The sequence below is a fragment of the Anopheles darlingi genome, chromosome 2 (genome assembly GCF_943734745.1).
Source record: "Anopheles darlingi chromosome 2, idAnoDarlMG_H_01, whole genome shotgun sequence".
Lineage (NCBI taxonomy): Eukaryota > Metazoa > Arthropoda > Insecta > Diptera > Culicidae > Anopheles > Anopheles darlingi.
The window spans coordinates 50,982,428-51,004,402 of NC_064874.1; the positions used below are offsets into that span (position 1 = coordinate 50,982,428).

Here is a 21,975-nt window from a genome sequence, read left to right on the forward strand (position 1 = left end):
ACTCGACGATTGAAAATATCTGGATTTTTCATATTGCGCTTCAATTATCATCATTGTTGTTTGCGCTTCAATTATCATCATTGTTGAAAGCGCGGATTTTTTTTTACCTTCGACTAAAAGTGCAATCGAGTACATCCTGAACTGTTAGCAATGTGTGTTCACATTTTAAATTTTTATACATAATTTTTTGATCTTTGATGAAATTTCGAAAATTCCAACTATGCACATTGCCTGAGTATGCTTAAACCGGTCTGAGCTAAGCCTTCTAGGATAAAATTCTCATCAATTTAATTCATTCGCGCTGGCAACGCTCCCTGGCGCTCAGTATTGCAACTACTGTTCGGTGATTTAGTCGATTTTCAAAAAATCATTAAAAAAATAACTGTTTGGGCTAGGGCTGTGACAATTTGGGAGTATTCGTTTTTTGTATGAAAAATCTTAGAAAGATATCAAATCAAAGGTTGACAGAAAGTTACGAAAAAATTTTCTCCTAGTTTTTGAATAACTTAAGTAATGGGGATGAAATACAGTTTACATCCTATTCCGATACCTACAGAAGATACACATAAAGTTTGGTTTGGATCGGTTCAGCCGTTTCCAAGGAGTTTGGTAAAAAATGTGACACAAGATTTTTATATGTACAGAAGAAGAAGAAGACTATCAAAATCAGCTTCAATGAACTGTGCAAAAAAAGTTAAAAAAGATATCGTATGTTCGAAAATTCTTATCTCTTTGCTGAGAGATATGACCTCTGTTTTCCGTGCGGCCAGATACACACTGAAACAGGCTTTACTAGTTTGTCATTACGTTCCCCGCCTTTTCACGCTCTTTTGTAGGCCCGAGTGGGAGGGGGGGCGCACCCAGAGGCCCAAAGCGGGGCATTTTTAACGAACTTTAGGTTAAGCTGGCGCGGCGGCTGGCGATGATGATGGTGGTTTTCGGTGGTCGTACACCACGATATGATTGTGACCCTGTTTTGCGTGCCCCTTCAAGCCCAGCCAGTGATTGTTTTGGGATAGTGTGGCCCCGTTCGCCGAGGTCGGATGATTTTGGGTGGCAAACAACAACCGCAACAAACCACCGCAGGGTGGCGGCGTTCAGACCCCCCTCCCCCCCGCCCCCTTGCCCAGCATTGTTTTCTTTTGCTAGTTTGCCCTCCAACCAAAGCACATCGGGTTTCTCGGGCACATATGGCCCGTTTTTCCTGCCTTGGCCGGGCTCTCTCGGACGGACTGACTGACTGACTTCGCGATACGCGATTTCTCACTAAACACTCGGAGCGCACCAGGAAAGTGAGTGGATCTCTTGTTTAGCAAACAACTTAACCCGATTTTGACTGGCCTAAAACTAGGGGACCGGGGCGCCAAAGGCAACGTTTTCGGCGCCCCGGAAGCCATCGCTTTGGCGCTCATCATGATGACGATGGACTCGTTCTGTTTTCTAATTTTCGTTTCATCTGAAACGTCCTACTTCGATGTTCTAAGGTGAGGGGCTTGCTTTGATGAATATAATTACCAGAAAATCATCTAACGCAAATGCAAAGTAGTGCATGTAGAAGTTTCATTTCGAGTTCCTTGTCTTGTATCTTTCCTGGTCACACGCTTTTCGAAAGGGAACACACGGAGAGGGATCTGCGTTCCCTTGAATCGCTCCACATCCAGCAACGACGACCATGACGATGAGCCCGGATCGTCCTCGCGCACTCCGTAGCCCATGCGGTCGAGACGAACGTTCGCGGTGCCCCAGAAGAAACAGTAGAGGGCTGACCCGATTTTACAGCGAATCAGAATTTCTTCGCTTCCCTTTACCGTCCTCTCTCTCTCTCTCTTACTCTTTCTTTCTCTCTGTGTTTGTCAGGGGCGTCTTGATGTTGAAAATTTCGAAAGGCAGACAAGAGGAGCACCAGACCATAAACCGTACAGCGTGTGTTTGGTGGTAGTGCTGCTGCTGCTACTGCAACACACAGCACTCTGCGATGCGCGTTTGGGAGAGTCAAGAGTCTTGGTGGACGTCGCACACACATGCCAGATGGTGCACGATATTCAGCATAAGTGGGCCCCTTCTTCCCCACCCAGCAGCAGCAGCAGCATTAACGCAAACGAAGCCATGTGCGCAAGATTCTCCTTGGCGTCGTCGTAACCCGCACAATTTCACCGCACTGTACGTATGTTGTGTTGGTGTAGTAGTAGTAGTAGTAGTAGTAGTATTAGTAGTCGTAGTAGTAGTAGGTAAGCCTTCGCGCGATGATATGGCGGAGGGAGTGAACGCGGTCACGAGCGTGCGATCGAGCGCACGCCGCTGTTTCATTGACACACTTTGGACGAGAGAGCATTAAAGTGAACCGCAACCGCGTCGTCGTCGTCGTCATCGCTGCCGCCACCGTCACCCCGTCTGGCCGATGAGAGGGGGCTCGGTTTAGGGTCATACCAATGCCGGAGTAGAGTGGAAGAGAAGGTGAGCAGCACGATCGCATTTTGAAGGCGAATTATGCTGCGCAGCGGCGTTCACAGCTTCAACGCTTATACACACAGAGTCAGACACACGTCAGAGCTTTCAGGCCCAGGCCAGGCCAGCAACACGCTCGATCGATCATGGTTACACCTCTCTCTCTCGCTCTCTTCTCGTTAGAGAACACTTCACACCTTTAGCATTTATGCTTCAGCAACACACACAAACACACAGACACAAACAGTCAGAAAAGACGTTCACGTTCGAAGGTGATCCCCGGTGGAGGCCGGTTCGGGCCGGGCCGGGTGTGGTGGTGTGTTTTGGTTCGAGGTTTTTTGTCACTTTTGTCTCACGTTCCCCAACGAAAACGGTGCCACGAAAAAACAAAAACATTTTTTGATCCGACCCTTCGAGCCGCGGAGGACCGCGCTAGCAGCAGGTCCTTTTCCATCGAGCCCACCAAAGCTTGGGTGGGGGGGTGGGATCACTATTAAGAGTAGGTCATCAAACCACGAACGGTGCGGTGTTCGTGTCGGTGCATGAAAGATGCTCGGCGCTCCACATTTCAATTAGCTTAATTAGTACACATTTCGAAACGAACGTCCAGAACGAGCTCGTGGCGTTAATCAATGACATGCCGACGCCGCAATGGACTCTCCTTCCTTCTTCGCTTGGTTATCACACTAGTTTTCCATTTAGTACATTGTATTGCAGGTACTGTTATCGACTGGTTAAGCGATTGCTTGAGAACGCGATGAACGTGTGAACATGCACTCAATAGGTATCTCTCGACGCACCTCCTCTCGATTATCGAGACCGTTATACTTCGCGGCATTGGTATTTCACTCGCATGAGCAAAAAGGGATCTTCAAAAGCAATATTGCGATATAGTCGTGTCTCCGAACTGAACTAAAATCACCAACACTACCTTCCTTTAACAATAAGGGGACAATCCTTGCCATCGCAGCGTGAAGACTGCTTCTAGCGGGTGCAAATGCAAGATTACTTAGCAATAATATGGTCAACGATAGTACATGTAACACCGATCAGTTAGCCTAAAATTGGCTATATAACGACATGTCATGACTTTTTTTTGTATATAATAAACACTGAACAATGCCATGACTTGACGCAAAAAAATGCAATCGAATTTTCTGTTCTTCTAAAGGTGCAGGTCCACGATAGCAGCTTTCCGTAAAGAACAGTCAAAAAGAAGATGAAATAACGTTGGTAGCGTGACCGCGAGCCACAGTTAAGATAAAGGAAACGTGGTTTTAGATCCAAGTTCGCTCTTATCGCGGCTGCCGGCTTGATGCGTTTTTGGAAAGTTGCAAAACCGGGATGTTATCGCGGCCGTGCCCCAGAAGTAAAATTCACACAAGTTACCAAATAGCAGCCAATGAATGTTTTTTAACTGTGAATATTGCTTTCGTGACGGTAAACGCCAAATATTGTATTCGTCTTGTGCTATTTTACGCGGGATCAAACACATAGACTACTACGACCGATTTTCGGGTATTTGTTGCAAACCCTCAAGTTGAAGAACTGTTCTCGATTACACCAGCACCAAACGGGTAATGTGACCTCTGTTTTCACCAAAGGAGCCGTGAACAAAAATTCGTCCCAATTACTTGTTTGTGTTTGCCGTTTTGAAAAATGTTGTTGGCCATGATCATTTTTATACTGTAGATCGAGTTGAAAAATTCACTTAAACTGGATGATAACGAACGCGGCACGGCCCGGCAAGGGGGTCGTATTGGATGCGGGGCCCCGTTGAAAGCAGCACATTCGACTCATAACTTTCAACTGTTGAAAGCAGTGGAAAGGTAGACACATACTTTCACCACCACCAGCAGCTGGTGGTGGTGTCGGTAGAAGGAAAAAGGAAAACGGCACGCGGCGGCTGCGGCGGCGCCTGAGAAGATCGTGTCCGTTCCGTGCGACAGAAATGCGCGACCTCCTCCTCTTCCCCACGCCCCTGGGGGTAGGCTAAGGGGTTAGGAAAATGAAAGCACAACCCACCAAGAGCCGGACACAGGGCTCACCACCTAACCCCGCGAGCGCGCGTGCTCTTGGTGCTCGAGGTGGTGGTGGTGGTGGTAATTGCTCGGTTTTCGATTTTCACCAACGTGAGATGCACCGATTTCGCTAGGATGGCGCGATCGATGGATCATCTACAACGCACACACACTTTCCAATGAAAGAGAGGCGAAAACACCCCCTTGATCCCTTGGTCGTGATCTCAAGAATGAACCAATACGTACGTTGTGCCCGCGGCTGCAACTTTCAGCGACACTTTCATCGAGTTTGCTGCTGCTGCTGATGAAGAAAGCGTTGTGTGTTTTGAAAGCTACAACAACGCCACCAGTTCCTGTTCTCCCTCCTTTCCTCTCCTTTTCCTGGCACGGGGTCGCTCGCTGTACACTTTTACGAAACACAACCCTCGGTGTGCGTCGCATCGTCTGCTGCTGCAACAAGGGAACGAACGTCGGACAGCTGGCCGCGGCCACACTTTGGGGGATGTGTGTAAATCATTACCGAATCATCAGTTCCAGCAATCGAGGGTTCGGTCCCCCAATGGCGAGGGGCCGCATGTGTAACACCACCATCTGAAGAAGCGCGACGGTGGCACCAGCGAACCCCTTCTTGTGTGACGTTCAATGACGACACACCACCTCGAAGCCGGTGACCCGGTTGTGTATGCGAACGAACGAAATACGAAGCACACACACACAATGGAGCTGGAACACAGAAACACCCAGAGAGAGCCGAAGATGGTCGAGAAGAAGATTCAAATAATCTGTCTACGGTGGCCGGGATGCGATGCTCTGTTGGCATTGTTAGATGGTGGCCACACACCACTCTACTGTTGCACCGTGCTCCGACGAGACGTTGTGCATCTTGCACCATCACCATCACCCTACTGTCCGGGGGTGTTGATCATCGCGCCCTTGATTGCTGCAGAAGAAACTTTCCAAATTTGTGTGATGCGACTTTAACCAAATTTGTAGTAAAATTCCTTCCCCGATACAATCCGAGATAGAACACAGACAGGCTAGAGAAACATAATAACTCCTTTAGTATTAGGTCCCGAAATTAGTTTTTTTCCGATTCTGCTAAAAGCTGGCGCTAATTTTAGAGAACTTAGAGATTATTTTTGGTTCACATCTTTATACACCTAAATACCTTTAATACGGAATAAGTGCTGCTCGTACTGTTGACTATAACATTATTTTTTCGAGTTAAAAATATCGTGCCTAAAAAGATAATTTTGCGGGAAAATTTAAAAACCTTCCTTTATTTGACGAAATCGAGTGCTGAAATTCATCGTTTGTTTGTTTCACTTTACGATGAACAACGGTTACAACACAAAACAATGTATAAGCTAGCTAGCTTCAAAGGATTAGAAGCGGAGATTTTAACGTTACAGACACAGCACGTTCGGGTCAAGCATAAAAATGAGAAGATAGAGATTTGAAAGGTATCGTGCAGTAAGTACACCTCTGGAAACTGAATATATTATTGATGGAGAACGTTATCAACAATAATTGATCCATTTGGAATGAGCTCTGGCTAGAAAACGGCAAAATTGGAAGACCCGACATGATAAAGTTTATTTTATGCTAATGCTCGATCGCATGTTGCAAAACCGGTAAATAACTTTTCAGAAAACGTAGCAAATGAAATATTATCCACTCCGCTGTATATACTAGGCATTGTTCTTTCTAAAAGCAGCTTATTTAGTTGCCTAAAATATTTTTTGGTCGCACAGCACCTCACTCTTTATGGAAGAATCGAGAATTAAATAATTGACAGGATTGCTTCAAACGACGAGTAGTCGAAATTTACCTGAAAGATGGAAAAAGTAGTGGCCAGCGATGGGCAATATTTAAAAAACAAAATAAATCGTTTTTGTTGAGCCAAACAATCGGAAAAACTAATTCCGGGACCTAATGCAATCCGAGATGGGACACTAACAGAATAGAGCAACATAATAACCCCTTTACTATGGAGAAGCGTAACAGCGGCCGTGTGCCACTCTCGTCTCGGCCGAATGTGTACAACGCATGATCGAAAGCATAAGTCATTGTGTTGCGGATTGCTTTCTGACTGTCGGTGCGGCGATGCGGCGAACGAAGCCCGATGAAATCTGAAACATAATAGATCACGAAAGCGGAGTGTGATGCTTCACCGGGCTGCATATGCAAAAGGGGGGCGCCCGCGCCCGCGCGCACGCGAGTGAGAGTGAGAGTAGCCCAAGTGTGTCGTCCGTGCTCGTGGCCGGGCGTGTGTGTGTGTCTTTGGCACGCACGGCATGGAAAGGAGGTCGTCAGCGTTCGAAGGCGCTGGCCTGGTCGGTCTGGCCTCCTGTCTGCCACTGGAATTGTAGTAGTTTCAGTTGGCCTCGCACGCTCTCTCCATAGCTGCTTTGGGGACCAACCAGAGAGGTTGGTTGTGTGAAGCAATATCCTACGCGGTCGTCGTAAGAGGCCACCAGCAGCAGCTGCTACTCGTCACATTGTGGCCACGCTGTGCCACCCAGCGACAGCAACAACAACAACAACTCCGGTAGCCGCGTCGTGTACCATCTGCCATCTGCTTGTAGCGCTCAGTACCTGCTGTTACCGTCACCGTGCCGTTCTTCAGCCCGACCGACACAGCATAAAACCGCATAAAAACGCACAATGGAGAAGGCACAATGCTACATAGCCGCCCTGTGTTGCTCTCTCTAGTGATCGGTCTCTCTAGCGCGGAGCAGACTGACTGGTCGCTGCGGCCTCGCTTGAACTCTCCTCGAGATTCGGGTTTCTTTCTTTATGCGGCACTTCTTATCGAAAGCTTCTTTCTTGCAAAAACGAGGTCACCACCCCGTGGATTATATACACACAGTGTTGTTTCGTCCGTGGCACCATCACCAGACGTTTGTTGTGAAAGTCACGTCCGAGACATCACAGAGCGTCAGATAGAGAGCAAGAGAGAGGCACACAAGTAAGAGAAAGAGAGCGAGAGAGAGCGAGAGAGATAGGGTGAGTCCAGATCGGTTGGAATAGAGCGTCACAAAATTTGTTTCTGATTAGATATCAACTGACTGAGCAACGTAAGATGGGACACAGTATAAGGGTTCAATAGGTTTGGCAGCAGTAATCATTTAATGAAAAAAAAGTAAACTAAGTAGAATTAAGAGACAGAATCGAGATGAATTAACAAGAATGACAATGGACCAAAAAGGCAGCTAATCAGTTATGCTGTGTGATTATTGGTTATTGCAACATTTGCCCACCACCTTCAAACTAGTGCATACGATCGTATAATGGTACCGATACACGAATGCAACTCTCTCTTGCTGTCATTGGCTTAGCGCAAACTGTTATTTGGCGCCTCTATGCAACATTGCACTGCAACTGTCTAAAACAGAGCAACAAGAGTTGGTAGCAAACTTAGGAACTAATAGGAACAAAATGTGTTTGCATGTCAGACATTAAAAACAAAATTGAAATTAACGAAATACGAAATGGAAATACATTTTGAATCAATCGATCCAGACATTACATTGTCTGTGTAGTCGATGTCATAGAACAATCTTTTCGATTATATAAGAACCTTATAGCAGATTTATCAAGCAATAGAGTCAATGCGGATTGCGAAAGAAAATTGCTGAGCAAATTTCCAGGAGGGCTGGTTGAGGGAAGGATTAATATGCAATGAAATTATTGCATATTTGCTGAAACATGGACAAAATTTCAATGAAAAATTAACCATTCTTAGCGCTAAAGTTGCATTCGTGTATCGGAACCGTAAGGTTTAGACATAAACGGCCTAATGGTAAAGCTTCGCTTCCATCGAATCTTGGTCTTGGACAATTGATTATATGAAACAGAATTTCGAGAGAGGACTTTCGAGAACGGTTAAGGATGTGACATTTGTCGAAAACAGCTGGCCAAGGACGAGATGGCTATGGGAGCACTCACAGCGTGTGAGTCAAGACCGAGACTGAATGGTATTGTACATTCTATTTTATCAAGGCAAAATGATGACGCCGATAGTTGTTAAGTGGCTGTGTGTTGCGTTTATTCGGTCTTTCCTAGGTACTATCCTCGCCTTTAAAACGCACAACATCACACAGCTAATGAGCATGTGGTTCTACAGAACACCGAACAGCACTCGGGTGGCAATATCATTAATCACTTCACCATTCTTTTTAGGATCATGCAAGCCGCATCAGGTGTGTGGGTGTCCATTTCAAGTGGATGATTTAGGAAAGAAACATTGGTGCAAGATGCTCAAGTTCGACCACTCACAACCCAACACAACCAGCCGGCCCGGCCCATCGTGTACCATCATTGCGACTCTCTGGTACCCATTGTCTCACACTCGCCTCGCTCGCACGCCCACTGACGCATAAAAAGCAAGGAAGTTAATCGTCGTCAAGTCGAGTGTGGTGGGGATCGAGTCGAGTGGTGGTTGAGTATGGTTACTGATGAAACACGTAACTTTAAGTGGATTCTACAGTAACCAGGCCCTTCAGAGTTCGAATGTACGCACGAAAAACTGCCAATCGTGCACATTCACACACCCGAGGAGGTGTCCGTTATCAGTGCAAAAATATGTCCGCAAATATGTCCCTTGCAATGGTAATGTTTGGCTGCTATACGGTGGCGCAAGCAATGGAAACGATCATTGATAAGCAAGCGGCTGCTACGATTGCTGCACCCATGTTTACCACTTTTTACAATCTACTTAACGGCATCACCAAACAGTAGGCAGAGTGTTTCCAAGCTACATAAAACGCTATCGTTGTTCCTCTCATACACTGCTGCTCATGACGTAGTAGTTATGGGATAGTTACGGTATAACCACACCAGAGATGGAGACATTACGTAGTTTGTCAATAGATTACAAGGACAACTATAACGTAAGCGGAAACCCGCTAACTCCCACGTTACACCTTATGGCGGCGCCATACGCATACCACAAAAGGCGACAAAAAAAAACCAGGAATAGGTGCAAGCGAACGTACATTTTGTCGTGTGTGTGGATGAAATGTCACGCGATCGACCACGAACGCTAGCGTCAGAATGTTTCATGTTGAAGGTCAAATAATCATCTTTGTTAAGGCACACGTAATCAAGGGACTCATCCAGTTTATGCAATCCACTGTTAGGTTAAGTTTCAGGAAGGCCATTTAAAGGTAACCTGAGATTTCATCCTAGTAAACTGAAAAAAATTAATCAACACAACCTATCAATCAACACAAAATAACTTATGATTGGATTGGATGAGTTGACATTAGTCAAAAACCTTTATTTTTACAACTTAACATCAGTATTCCAGCATGAGTTCGGTAAACAAAACATGTTTTGCTAGACACAACATCAATTTGTTTGCATGTACAGCTCACACTATTAATACCGAGCAATGAAGCAATACAGTACCATAAATGAACTCAAGAAATTCATTTTGAAAGCACGATAAAATATGGACAAGTAGCAAGTAGAAAGAACACGTAATGTATTTGAAAGTTGGGAATAAAAATAATGCTTTTAAAATTGTCCCAAGAGCAGAGGTTGATTTACAAAAATCCGTGTGTTGTAGAGTCGTGGTGTATTTATTCAATCGAAATGCTTACTTTGGAGCAATCATCGAAAGAATAAATTCAATTAAATTGGAAAAAATAAAGAATACATTTGTAAACCATTTCTTCTTTATTTTTTATTTATTTTTATGATACTCTACTAAATTTTAATCCTTGCAATCTTCCAAACGAAAAGTTAATCCCATAGTAAAGCGATAAGCATTCAAAATTTTCACCCAATCTTTTAACAAAATGCCGAGATCAACCTTGACATTCCGAACGTCCCAATTTGCATGGACTCGTGGAATTGAATGAAAAAAAAACATGTGATTTGTCTCATTTCATACTTAAACACCTAACACATTACGAAATGTTCTCCCTGAGTCAATACGAAGAGGAATATTTCAGTAATATCACATCGAGTGAAGATAAGCCGTTGTAGATCAAACTAAGGGTATTAGGAACGGTGTAATCGCGAATTTCGAAACGCAAAAGAAATTCGGCGGTTGCGCCGAAGAACAGAACTACAAGGCTAGTCGAGACCAACGAAGGGCCAACACCTAACGGAATTGTTGAATTGCGAATTGTAGCACCTTGTGGAGCAGTTCACTTTTTCGCAACGTTCCCCCGTCTCTGGGGCCAGCTCTGGGGCTAATAGAGGGAGCGCCATCATCATTGGCATCCGCCGCGACGATCGCATAAATTTACACCAAAAAAGAGACTAGCAGTGAATGGACATCGCGGCTACGGCATGGGCAGCATAATCACAACGGACAAGGCAGACGCAAGTGAGGAGCGTGTGGGTCGGCCCCGTGACAGTTCCAGGGGCAAACGTTCAAAACGCACAGTTGGCCCCCGATGCCGTTGATGATCGTTGGGCCAATTAATTATGCTTCTCGTCGACCTCTTCAGCAGAGCAGTCGGAACGAAACGCAGCAATGCTGAAATATTAGTGGTCAAATACGAATAAAAGTGGTGAAAACGAAAATGGAAAAAACAGGCCACCAACCTGAGGGCCAAAAAAGGGGAGAGGGAGAGAAGTGGAAAGAGAACTATAAATACTGTTGGCCAAATAGCAGCGGCACCCTTTACACACCCTCTTTTTCCCCTTTCCCCGGCCACCGCTTTGCTCTCCCATCTCCTCGCCCCGCTCCGTCCCATTGGTCAGCCGTTGGCGACCGCTGGCGACTGCCCCAAAAGTATGTCACCCGGGGAGGCCACAGTAACGAGGAAATAAGTCCATGGCCAATCGGAGTAGCAGACCTCCGCGGAGCAGTCGCGGAGAGACGACGACGACGACTTCGACTTCGGACGCTGGCTATGCCCGTCCACAGGTTGGCGAGGCCATCAACGATGACCATCGGATCACCCCCCCCCCCCTCCCCTTCCCCCTCTAACCGCTACTGCTTATCCTCTACCTTCTACCTTCGTTGGGCTTCGGTTCGAAGGCTTTGGGGTGCGTTCTAGTTCGAAGCCCTGACCATCGTTTCGTTACGGTGATCTGAGTGGAAACGAATTGAACGAATGGACTGGATTGGAGGATAAGTAAAGTAGCCGTCTACCGGCGTATGAGCTACTTTTTCCGGCATTACTATCGAAGCTTATCATTGAACATTTATTTGGAAAACAAAGTACAATAAAAGTCTAAAAGTGGTAAATTTTATGGGTCGGAAGTTAAATTGATTGTTACATTGGATTGTCTGCATTACAAGACCTCCTTAGATGGGTAAAGAGATTAAGAGATTCAGCGTTATAATATACGCTGCTACATCGTAGTAGCAACTGAACGAAAACCAGAGAAAACCGAAAGCAAAGTGTACATTCGCTCTTCTATACGCCTTGCTCGGACCAAGTATTGCGCGGACAGAGGCTTTTGAATAATGGAAGCGACACCCAGTGCTCTATAGCTGCCCGGAATTTCTAGACAAGCGAATCGGACACCTCGGAGACACGGTACGATTGAAGACACCATATTAGCATTTTCGAAAACGAACTCACACACAGCCACAGAAGCAGACAAAAGTGAAGAAGAACATGGCACTTTTATTTTCGTTTGGACATCGGATGCACTGTGCAGCATTGTGTATGCAAACATTTCGTAGCGGCAGTGGTTGAATGTCGGTTTGCATATGTGCCCCCGCGTCCCGTTCAGTGATAAATGTGTGCAAGAATTAAATAATTGAAACGCATCTCTAAGACGATTCCCCCCCCGCGCCAGACCCAGATAGCGGTCGTTTCGAGGGCAAAACGTGAACCATTGAATATGCAACACCTGGAATGTAGATCTATAGCCGAGAAACACTTGAATTGGAATTCGATTTGAGTTATCTGAAGGTAACAAAGTAGTATTTCGCCAGTTAGAGTACTGAGTTGAGTTTTTACTGAGCAAAAGGCTCACATGAGGGTTCCGAAGTTCCGAATGAAAGATATGGCAGAATTTAAGATAAGATAACAACAATTCGATCGATCCCCGGATCGACGGCCATTGATTCCTTGGTGCGTTCCAAACAACCTTCCACCAAAACCTCCCCGTTTGTTGCTAGCACTCTCCACGATTGGTGTGGTGAGGGGGTTCTATCTGAACTCATTTCATCTTTACCACAGAATGCCCGACCTTGTTGTAGAACTACGCAACACACACGGAGTATGACCTGAGAACAAGCGTATAAACACCATAACGCTTGATAAGAACATATTTTATCGAGGTGAAGTGTGTTTAAGGTCAGCGGAATGATAAGTGTAGTTCAGTATATATTTTTTTCAGACTACTAGCTCATGAATATAGTTGACTTAAATACCTCAATTGACATCGACAGTTTGAAGTCTTCACTAAGATACCTTTGATAAAATAGACAGCTTGAGTGAATCCCTCGTAGCGCGAAGAGGCCCTGCACTTAACTAACTCAATCAATTTAGAAGCATGATTGATTGATGACTATCAATCACAGCATATAGCTGATCATTCAACTTACCTGGCTAGAGCCATCCTAACATGAGAGAGTCCACCGAGGGGCAATGCTAAGGTATCCACGGTGAATGATTTTCTGGAAACGCCGGATCACAAAAAAGGGGGAACGGGAGGGTTACCCGATCTACCGGAAACTAAACCTCAGCTAGACGGGGAATGGGAGGGGGCCTGCGAGCAAGCCCACAATGCTGCTCGAGCTCCAGCGTTTTGGGGGGAAGATCGCTTCAGATTCCTGCACCACAGACACGACGCGACGATTTTGGGTCACGCGCTTTTCGGGTGACCCTTCACTCTCTCGTTTCACCTGGTTGTTCGGTGGTGGTGGTGGTGGTGGTGGTGGTCGGTGGTGTGCGTGTACCTTTCACAACGATCCTCCAACTTCTCTTTGCGGAGGCTCCCCCACTAGCTTCTTCTCGCTCGCACTCTTTGGCTAATCTACACTATTGCTTCGTATTCGATCAACACCACGATGGAACGTTGCCACAAGGTTGCCACATTTAAGCAACTCTGACCGCCTGCCTTTTCTGTCGTTGCCAAGCAAGCGTGCCTATGCTGCTGCTGCTGCTAGGGACAACCTGCGCTTGTCGACACCAAATTTTGCTCCTCACTTTTTCACTTCAAAAGCACGAATTTTCGTGGCACACGATCGCTGCAGTAAGTACCGTGTTTCTAAGTTTTGTTTTTCCTTTTGCTTTTTAGTTCATCAGACATTCGATTTGAGTGTGCGATGCGTAATGCAGCAAATAGTGGGAAGGGGGGGGGGGGGAGGTGCTCCACGATTTTGCTTTTTTCCTTTCTCTTTCACTCTTCCATATCTTCTTTCTACTTCACTTTTTATCGAGATTTCACTCGTCGGTTTCTGCTCATCCCTATATCTTCATATCGCCTTTTTCTTTCGGCTTACTTTGGCTCTCTTTCTCTGACTTCCACCCACGCACGTATGCACGCACGCACGCCAGCCAGCACAGACACTCAAGCACACACACACACAAACACAGACAATTATTTTCCCTAGCTTTTCCCAATTTTTCTCCTTTCGCTGACCAATTTACATTACTCTATATGAGCGTTGTTTCACTTTCACGTGTTTTTTCACGAAAAATTTTCACTAAACACGTCTTGAGCTACCCTCGGCCACAGTAGGCGCGCGCTGTTTGAACGTTTAACGGTTTTACCCCCTCTACATCCGCGTGTCATGCGGTGGCCAGCTATTTCGCACTTTCCACGAGCATTCCGAAATAACTCCGCTTGATCACTCGCTTTAGTTTTGATGCCGTGGAAAAACGAAACTTATCCACTCCTTGAACGAGCACAAATCTAGAAACCGCTTATCATTGGTGCCGCTGCAGCTGAGCAAGGCGTGTGTTTGGTGTGCGAGATCGCACACACGGGGACACGATCACAAGTGACTCACGCACCTCGCCGATTGCCTATCACAATTGATATCACCCAAAAAAAAAAAGAACCCGGAAACACACACACACAGCTGCGATGGGGAATTGGGATCAAAAACAATGTAATAATAATAATCAACAGATGACAAAATGATCGGCACACAATCAAGTGGCACAGCACATTGAACACACACACACACACACAGTCCTGGCCAGTTTCAGGAGGCCCCCCACGCGGTTGCAGAGGTGCAGAGAGGTGTACGGGTCATGCTGACCTTTAAACGGGCTAAAACAATAGAGTGCAGGTGACCTCGTGTGTTGCTTTCGATGCTGTCCTAGTAGTATGAGAGGGGCCGCCCGGTAATCCGATTCTGTGGCAACAATCCTCCCCCCCACCCCCAACACACGACGCACACGATATCTCTCTTTCTCTATCTCTCTCTCTCTCCGTCTTTTGTGAATATGGAAAGCCTTCAAGCGAGCAGGCCAGCAAGATGGCGTGCCCGCTCACTCACTCAAGCGCGGAGATGCGGTACGGGGACGGTTTTGTTTTCTTTCACAATTCGTGTGACACACTTGCACACACCCTAGGCCACCGTGTTCGGCAGTGTTGTTTGAAGGTTTTTTTTCGTGCGCTTTCAATTGCCTTCACTAATGGTGGCAATCGTTACGTACACTTTCGACGACGACGACGACGACGACGACTGCACTGTCAAATAATCACAACCACTTGTACAATATCGGGCACAATCGCAGTAGCAATTGCGGAATATGCAGGATAATTCAATTTACGAGTGTACTGGATGGATCATTGGTGAAAAGCAAGCCGAGCGATTCTGCTGCCCCTCACTGCTAGAGCACTTGACACGGTTACACGAGGGCACGGGGCTGTGCACTTGTCGTGTACGCTATATACACACACACACATACGTGTCGTTCCACCTCACAAACACACACGCACAAAGCACACACACAGAGCAAAAAAAGCTGGATCACGCACGCACGCTTTGGCTCTGAGTGTGTACCGTAAACTCGGATAACGTATAAACCCTCTAGTGTGTCGCCTCTGTGTGTGCGCTGAAGGCTTTAGTGTGAAATAGTAGATGGCACCGCTGCTGCTGTCGTACCCGGTGTTCTCGAGTCAAGGTTAGTCTAGGAAGTGCACCCGTTTCACTCCCGTTTCCACCACCCCCTGGGAGGTGTGCGCGTGTCAACCGGGCACGTGTATATCAACCTCAGCAACAGTGGCTAGTGCGACGAAACCTTGACGAAGGAGACGAGTGGCACTGGTTTAGTAGCTCCCAGTGTCGCCACTGGTGTGACCGAGACACTACGAACTTGCCAGGGATCTTCCTGCACCAATTGCACCGATTTCTATTATGCAGCTGAAAGACAATAACAGTGGCACATCGAATCTTGGCGAGTCGAGCAAGGACACAAACAGACACAAAACACACACACGCTATGTCTGGCGAAAAAGATGATATTTGCAACGCACCACACAACGCAGTAAATATCGAAATCCGCGTGAATGGAAAGGAGAAAACTTGGAAATGTGAAGCGCGCGAACGAAACACCGAGCAAGCACACACCTCCGAACCCATGCAGCGAATGGCGTGCGAGAAAAATCCTCCCGGCCATCGAGACACCAACCGCATACACCGACCGCTAGAGTGAGCGAGATGACCGACGAGGCCTCTCTCGCGAGAGTCCGGCCACAGCGGCCCCAGCGTGCGAGTGAGCGAAACAACCGGTGAAACGGCGCTACCATTCGCCGCCGCTTGTTTCGATCGCGATTTCATTCGAAACTGATGATGGTTTTGGATTTTAATGCTTAGTTCAAAATTTATTTTGCAAACAGTTTTTAATGTGTACCATCTGCTCAACAATGGCTCAAAGATACACTGGTAGCAATCCGACGGAACAAGCAGAATTCCAAAGTTTGCGTATTGGATGGATTGACAAAATGGATTTCAAATGTGTATTAATATCTGTTAATGAAATATTTAAAAATCATGTGATCATGCTTGGAGAAAGGAATCGAAGTAAACCAGCTGTTTGGAACGGATTCCACCGTTCCATGCGATCAATCGATCTTTCTCTCTTTCTCTTTCGCTTTCGATTTGTCTCTTTTCAGCTAACGAGCTCAGCTCTTGGACCGTTTCTCTCATCTCGCGTGGAAAAGATCGATCGAGTCGAAAATTAGCTCTGCTTTTTGCTCCGACTTTCTGCCGATATCGTAGAAATGGTGTTCAAGGTTATCAGGGAAATGGATCACGCGCATTTTTCTAAATCAATTCACTTCTGTTTCTGCTACTGAAAAACGTTGGTTTCTTTCACTTCGCTCTCGCTTCGTTTCTCTCTTTCTCTCTCTCTGGTTCCCTTTCTCGTACAAACTCTCATCTTCACTCCCTCTCTCTCTCTCTCTCTCTCTCTTTTCCTCTTGATCGCGATTATGAGAAATGAAAGGATCTGCATAGGTGCATCCGGGTGCATCGATGCTGATAATGTATTATTCCTTGATTAGATGAGATGACCGATAGCAAGCGCAAACACGGAGGAAAATGATCCTACCATAGGCATTTTTCCCTGCAGCTGTGGGACGATTTTATTGCATACCATTATGTTTCAATTATAATCAAAGTAAATACATTTTTAATGCTGTGAAGCCGAAAAGAGTGAGTTTAAACTAAAATGCGGCTTTGCTCGAATCAACTTTCCCATCGTGTTAGAAATGAAAAGAGGAAGAACCTCAATTGAACACTGAACCTATCGAACAAGAACCCAACAACCGGCCTGTGAGCCATCCGGCTTAAGAGAAAGCTAAACAGAAGGGGAAGAGAGAAATCTCACTGCCACAAGTAAATCTTACAAAGGAAAAGGAAAAAAAAACGAATCAACAAATACAGCCCAAGAAAATGGGCGCACGCAGCAAATGAGGTCTCCAACTGGAGAGCAAAGGCTGGTACCACGATACGATGCGCGAGACGGTCTTTCTGGGTTGAATTAGAGTTCAATACAGACTCCAGTTGTCTCCATCTTTGCCCGTTTTCTACATTTACACACACCACACCGGGGCACATTGCATTGTGCGTAGAATGGGAAATGACAGGCATAAGAAATCGGGAACATAGGATCTCGTGCGCCAATATCAGCCCACCACTCGAGAAACGAAACGGTCGGTACGCTCTTCGTACTTTTCCCTTTTTTGCTTGCTGTAAGTATCTATCCACAAACGGCAACATTCAAACAGGAAGCCCCTTGTTTAAAAGATACTGATAAGCCCATTATCGACTTTCGTTGACGTTGAGAAGTATTTTAAAATTTTATATTTTTTTATAACTTTAGAAAATGTTTCGGGTGTAAACTACACAATAACTTTGTAAATTTTATCAGAACAAAACTAAACAAATCTTCGATTATCATATACACCAATCAACGCAGATGAGAACAGCAGAGCAGTGTACAATGTACATATCTCCGAAGATCCTCACTCAGAGATCTTCTTCGACACGGGTTTCGGCGAACAATTAACCGCAACTATACCTTTAAAAAAACACAACCTGCACTCAAATTTCATTTCAACATCCGCTCATGAGGCTGCTAGCAAAGTACTCATGTTACAGTCCCAAATTCGAATGAACTTTTGCGTCTCTACATATTTGAGCGTGTAAGCTGCCGGCCGGAAACCGCAAATATCCTTGCCCTGGATTCAAAGATCGATTCACGATGTCAGCATCATGTGGCTTCCATACGACGTGTCAAACTTTGACAAGTAATACTGTGTGTAGAAACAATGTTAGTGTATGTTTAAAGATGTGTTACTCAGTGTAAGCCTGCACGTTCCATCACTTATATGGTACAGTAGCAATCCCAAAGATTCCCGTGTGATTTCTAGGAATGAATACCGGTTTGGTTGAAGGTCTCAGCGGAAATATTTCTCGTTTGCTGAACTACAGCTTAAAGGAAACTTGACGCTGCACTGTGAAATGTCCTTGGGAAGTGTATTTTGTGTTCGGATTTAACACAATAGATAATTTTATTTTTTATACCTCGATTAGTGTTATTAGGAAAAACATATCTTCAATATATCTTCAACTACCATCCCAGTTGTTCCTTTAAAACATAACATAACTGGAACTATCGAGTCCATCACGATATCGTTAGGTCAAGTTTTCCATGTTCTGATAAGATAGCACTTCTGTTTCGTACATTGTAGCGATATTTATTCTAGATGGGTTTTGTAATAAAAAATAGGACGGTAGCAATGAACTTGTAATAAGTCGGTAATACAGCGCTTTTGAATACTTGGAGTCAAAGCATAAATATCGTGGGAAGTTTATTTCATAATTATAACTCAGTGATTATGCATTTAAAATAACGAAAATGCGTAGTGTAATATTCCAATTTTTCGAACAAAGGCGGTGGAGCAAACCAACTCAGTCTTACTAGCTCATTGCCTCGCGACTGCCTTTAGTGGTTCTACCGCTACCAGTTGTTAGTGACGAAATGATTAATAAAGCACGTCACACGCTTAATTGGGCCGCCCGTGGGAGTTGCGATGCATTGCCTGACCTACTACTGGCACTACCACTACCACCGCCGTTACCAGCGCGAAGTCGGTTCAGCTACGGATACAAATAGTTGACAATCCACAGCCCTTCATGTACAGGCTAAAGCCTTCGCATTGGCACCAAGTAAAGCAAACAAGCAGCCGTCACCCCGGAAAGAGGTTGAACTAGTTCACCACCTACTTTTTGCCACACACTTTCATCCTACAAACTCTACGGGGAACTGACTTCATGTGGCACACCTCGAGTTTCATTCTGGTTTCTGGGCTCCACACTGCCAAGGTGTAAGTGATTCGTTTGTTACACTTCCCCATGCTGCATTTGGATGAGTCACAGGCGAGGTTACGTACCGCACTGTCTCCCGGAGCTGGAACGAAGCCATTATACAGCAACACCCGGGAGCCCTCCCACTGATGGATATACACCGTGAAACAGCATGCGTCAGCATAATTATAGCAATTACCGTACCGTTCGATGACAAAACAGGCGCAAGCAGGCAGAGAAAGTAGAATGATTTTCACCAGTTTTCTGAGAAACAAAACCTATCGCCTATCATACCCTGGATGAATAAAGAACTAGGCCAATTGGTTGCTGTAAGCATGTTTTTACAAATCGTAAGTTGTTTCATTACATTGTTTCAAATTGATTTGTGGTCAATTTATTATATTGCACCTGTCTTTTCGTCTTTGCGTCATAGATTCTCGTGGATAAATTCTATCAGGAGTTTGGCAATCCTGTTAAACATGTTCTTTACTGCTTAACTGTCGCAACTACCGGTTCACATCTTACATTCTGGCATAATAAAATTTACGTTACCGTGTATCGGTTAAAAGAAGAAATTGTTGTGTTTTTTTTTGTAGTGCTTTGACCACCAACCCGCCTGCTTGTCGCCCTACATTTTACGCTCAACAAACCAAACACAATGACTTCTGGTCGAATCAGCAGCGAATCCACTCTTGCCGGGCTATTTTCTGGGCCACACAAATACGTGAACTTCCGGCTTGGTATATGTGACCAAGGTTATATCGATGCACAGTTGAACCAAGGAAATTGAAGCACCGAAGAATATTGAGGGCATCTGGTAGTCTACAATGATTGAAGTACAGTTCCTGTTGATATTCAGGCATTGTATTCCATTAATGTTTCTAAAATATTCTCTCTATCCCTTTCATTCTGGTGATACATGAATAGATTGTATAAAATGCTTGGATCTCTTAAAATTGCGTTACACACACACATACAGCAAACTATCTGACGATTTTTACATAACAGAATCCGTATCGTTCTCTTCGTAGAACGATGAATCCGATAAAGCATCATTCGTGGTGCAACACTCTTCCTTACTTTCAGTACTCCCCTGATTGACGAGGTGATCTGGAACGGTGAGAAACGACCGTCGGACAATGCAAACCCAACAGGCCAGAAGGCCATCGGAAAGACTTTCCGTTGGAAAATAAAATGCGAAAAAAAACTTTTACGAACATAGCGAGCGTGGAAAAGGTAAAGGCCCATCACATCAGACTTTTCATTTCCGCTCTATTTACCACCCGGTTACTAGATGCTGAATTCGCCAATGCCAACCTCTTCGGTTATCTGCCCTGGGGGAACGTTGAAGCTAGGGCCACGGCATGACCGGTTCACTTTACCATGTCGTTTGTTCTCTCCAAAGACTCATCAACTATAGACGACCGTTGTCTCTGTGTGGCAAGGGAAGCAGCAAATAAACCGCGTACCCTTCCTACGTATTTACCAGCGGCGTATCAGGAAACAAAGGAGAACAGACAAACAGGAACATGGCTCTTTTTCAACGAATTCAACAAAAAAAGTTTTAAAATAAACACATGATTGAAATCTGGAGTGTAGATTTATACAAACATAAATTGCACAGCATCCGTCACCCGTTGGGAAGTTACTAGACGTCGCATCTATCTTCCGTGTTTTAATAAATGGTCCATAATCAAATCATTTAAAAAATGATTCAAAAACATTTATTAAGCAGTAATAACTAGAGAAGCGGTTCTAGGTGGCTGGTGCTGGAAATGCTGGGTTAGGAGAGTAGTGCTACCAATAGAAGTAGTACAATTAGCAACAATTTATATCAATGGATGGAAGGATAGGAAAATGCATCGTCTCTGTGGTTGCTATGAAGAACTTGTTCATGTGACACTGAATTATTTGATGACCAGCATAGTAACCGATGCATCGCACATAGCCAACTGACTGAACAGAGCAGTAGAGGCGAGTGTAAAAGGATTACCGGATAACTGCGATGCAAGCCGATGCGAATGTTGAAACGGTCGTCTGGTCCCATGTACAACGTTAGGTTCATCATCTTAGCCATCGTCGTACCCATTCGACAACATAGTAAATGCGAGTACTGTGCAAAATTCTAATACTCTTTTTATGACTCGATGTTCACCCTCAGCTTCAGACCAGCTCATTCCATCTATCTGGACTGCTACTGCCATGAGCGATCCGGAAGATTGCAACAGTAGCAGTTTGGGTTAACGTACTGCGTCAGCCTTTGAAAGCTACCCGTTTGCGAAAACACTGTAGGTTGGTTAAGTTGCTGAGATGCGGTGTGCACGTCGTTTGAGCTGAGTTTATGTACGGTTGACGATAACCTTAGGACCGTTTAGGCAAAAACCATTCCAATATACTAGCAACCAACTCGGACGTACCAACAAAGGTTCGTTAGCGAACAAGACACATGCGAGTCTTTACCCAACTCTATATATAAATGTCCTCCATTTTGTAAGGTTATACGATTGAAATGTTGTGGTTACGGTAGTGGTAATGTTATGCACATTCATACTTAAGAGAATCACTCTTATGCTCCCATAGATAAGTGGGTTTTCAAACAAATACTGCGGTGGCAACAAACCTTTCAGCTGTGTACAGATGCCTTCTTTATTTCATCTTAAATGTCCAAAGGGATCGAAACGGCGTACCTGAAAGAAGAAAATTAAACTAGTGAGAGAAAAGTTATTAGTAAGACGGTGATCGGATGGCATTAATCCG

General features: G+C 45.2%; 1 protein-coding gene across 3 annotated transcripts in view; it reads right to left on the bottom strand.

Moving 5' to 3' along the window:
- Nucleotides 1–16,005, bottom strand: part of LOC125948343 (protein roadkill) — a 67,339-nt gene extending 51,334 nt beyond the window's left edge. The window contains exons 1-2 of one of the 3 annotated variants that reach the window (XM_049674298.1): nt 15,882–16,005; nt 12,994–14,475 (exon numbers count right to left, since the gene is read on the bottom strand). In XM_049674298.1, the coding sequence (XP_049530255.1) occupies nt 12,994–13,007 (14 nt within the window). In that variant the 5' untranslated portion in view covers nt 13,008–14,475; nt 15,882–16,005. Of the gene's footprint in view, nt 1–12,993; nt 14,476–15,058; nt 15,330–15,842 lie in introns of those variants that run through there. The other 2 variants (XM_049674299.1, XM_049674300.1) reach the window with 2 other exon arrangements.
- Nucleotides 16,006–21,975: the final 5,970 nt, after the last annotated feature.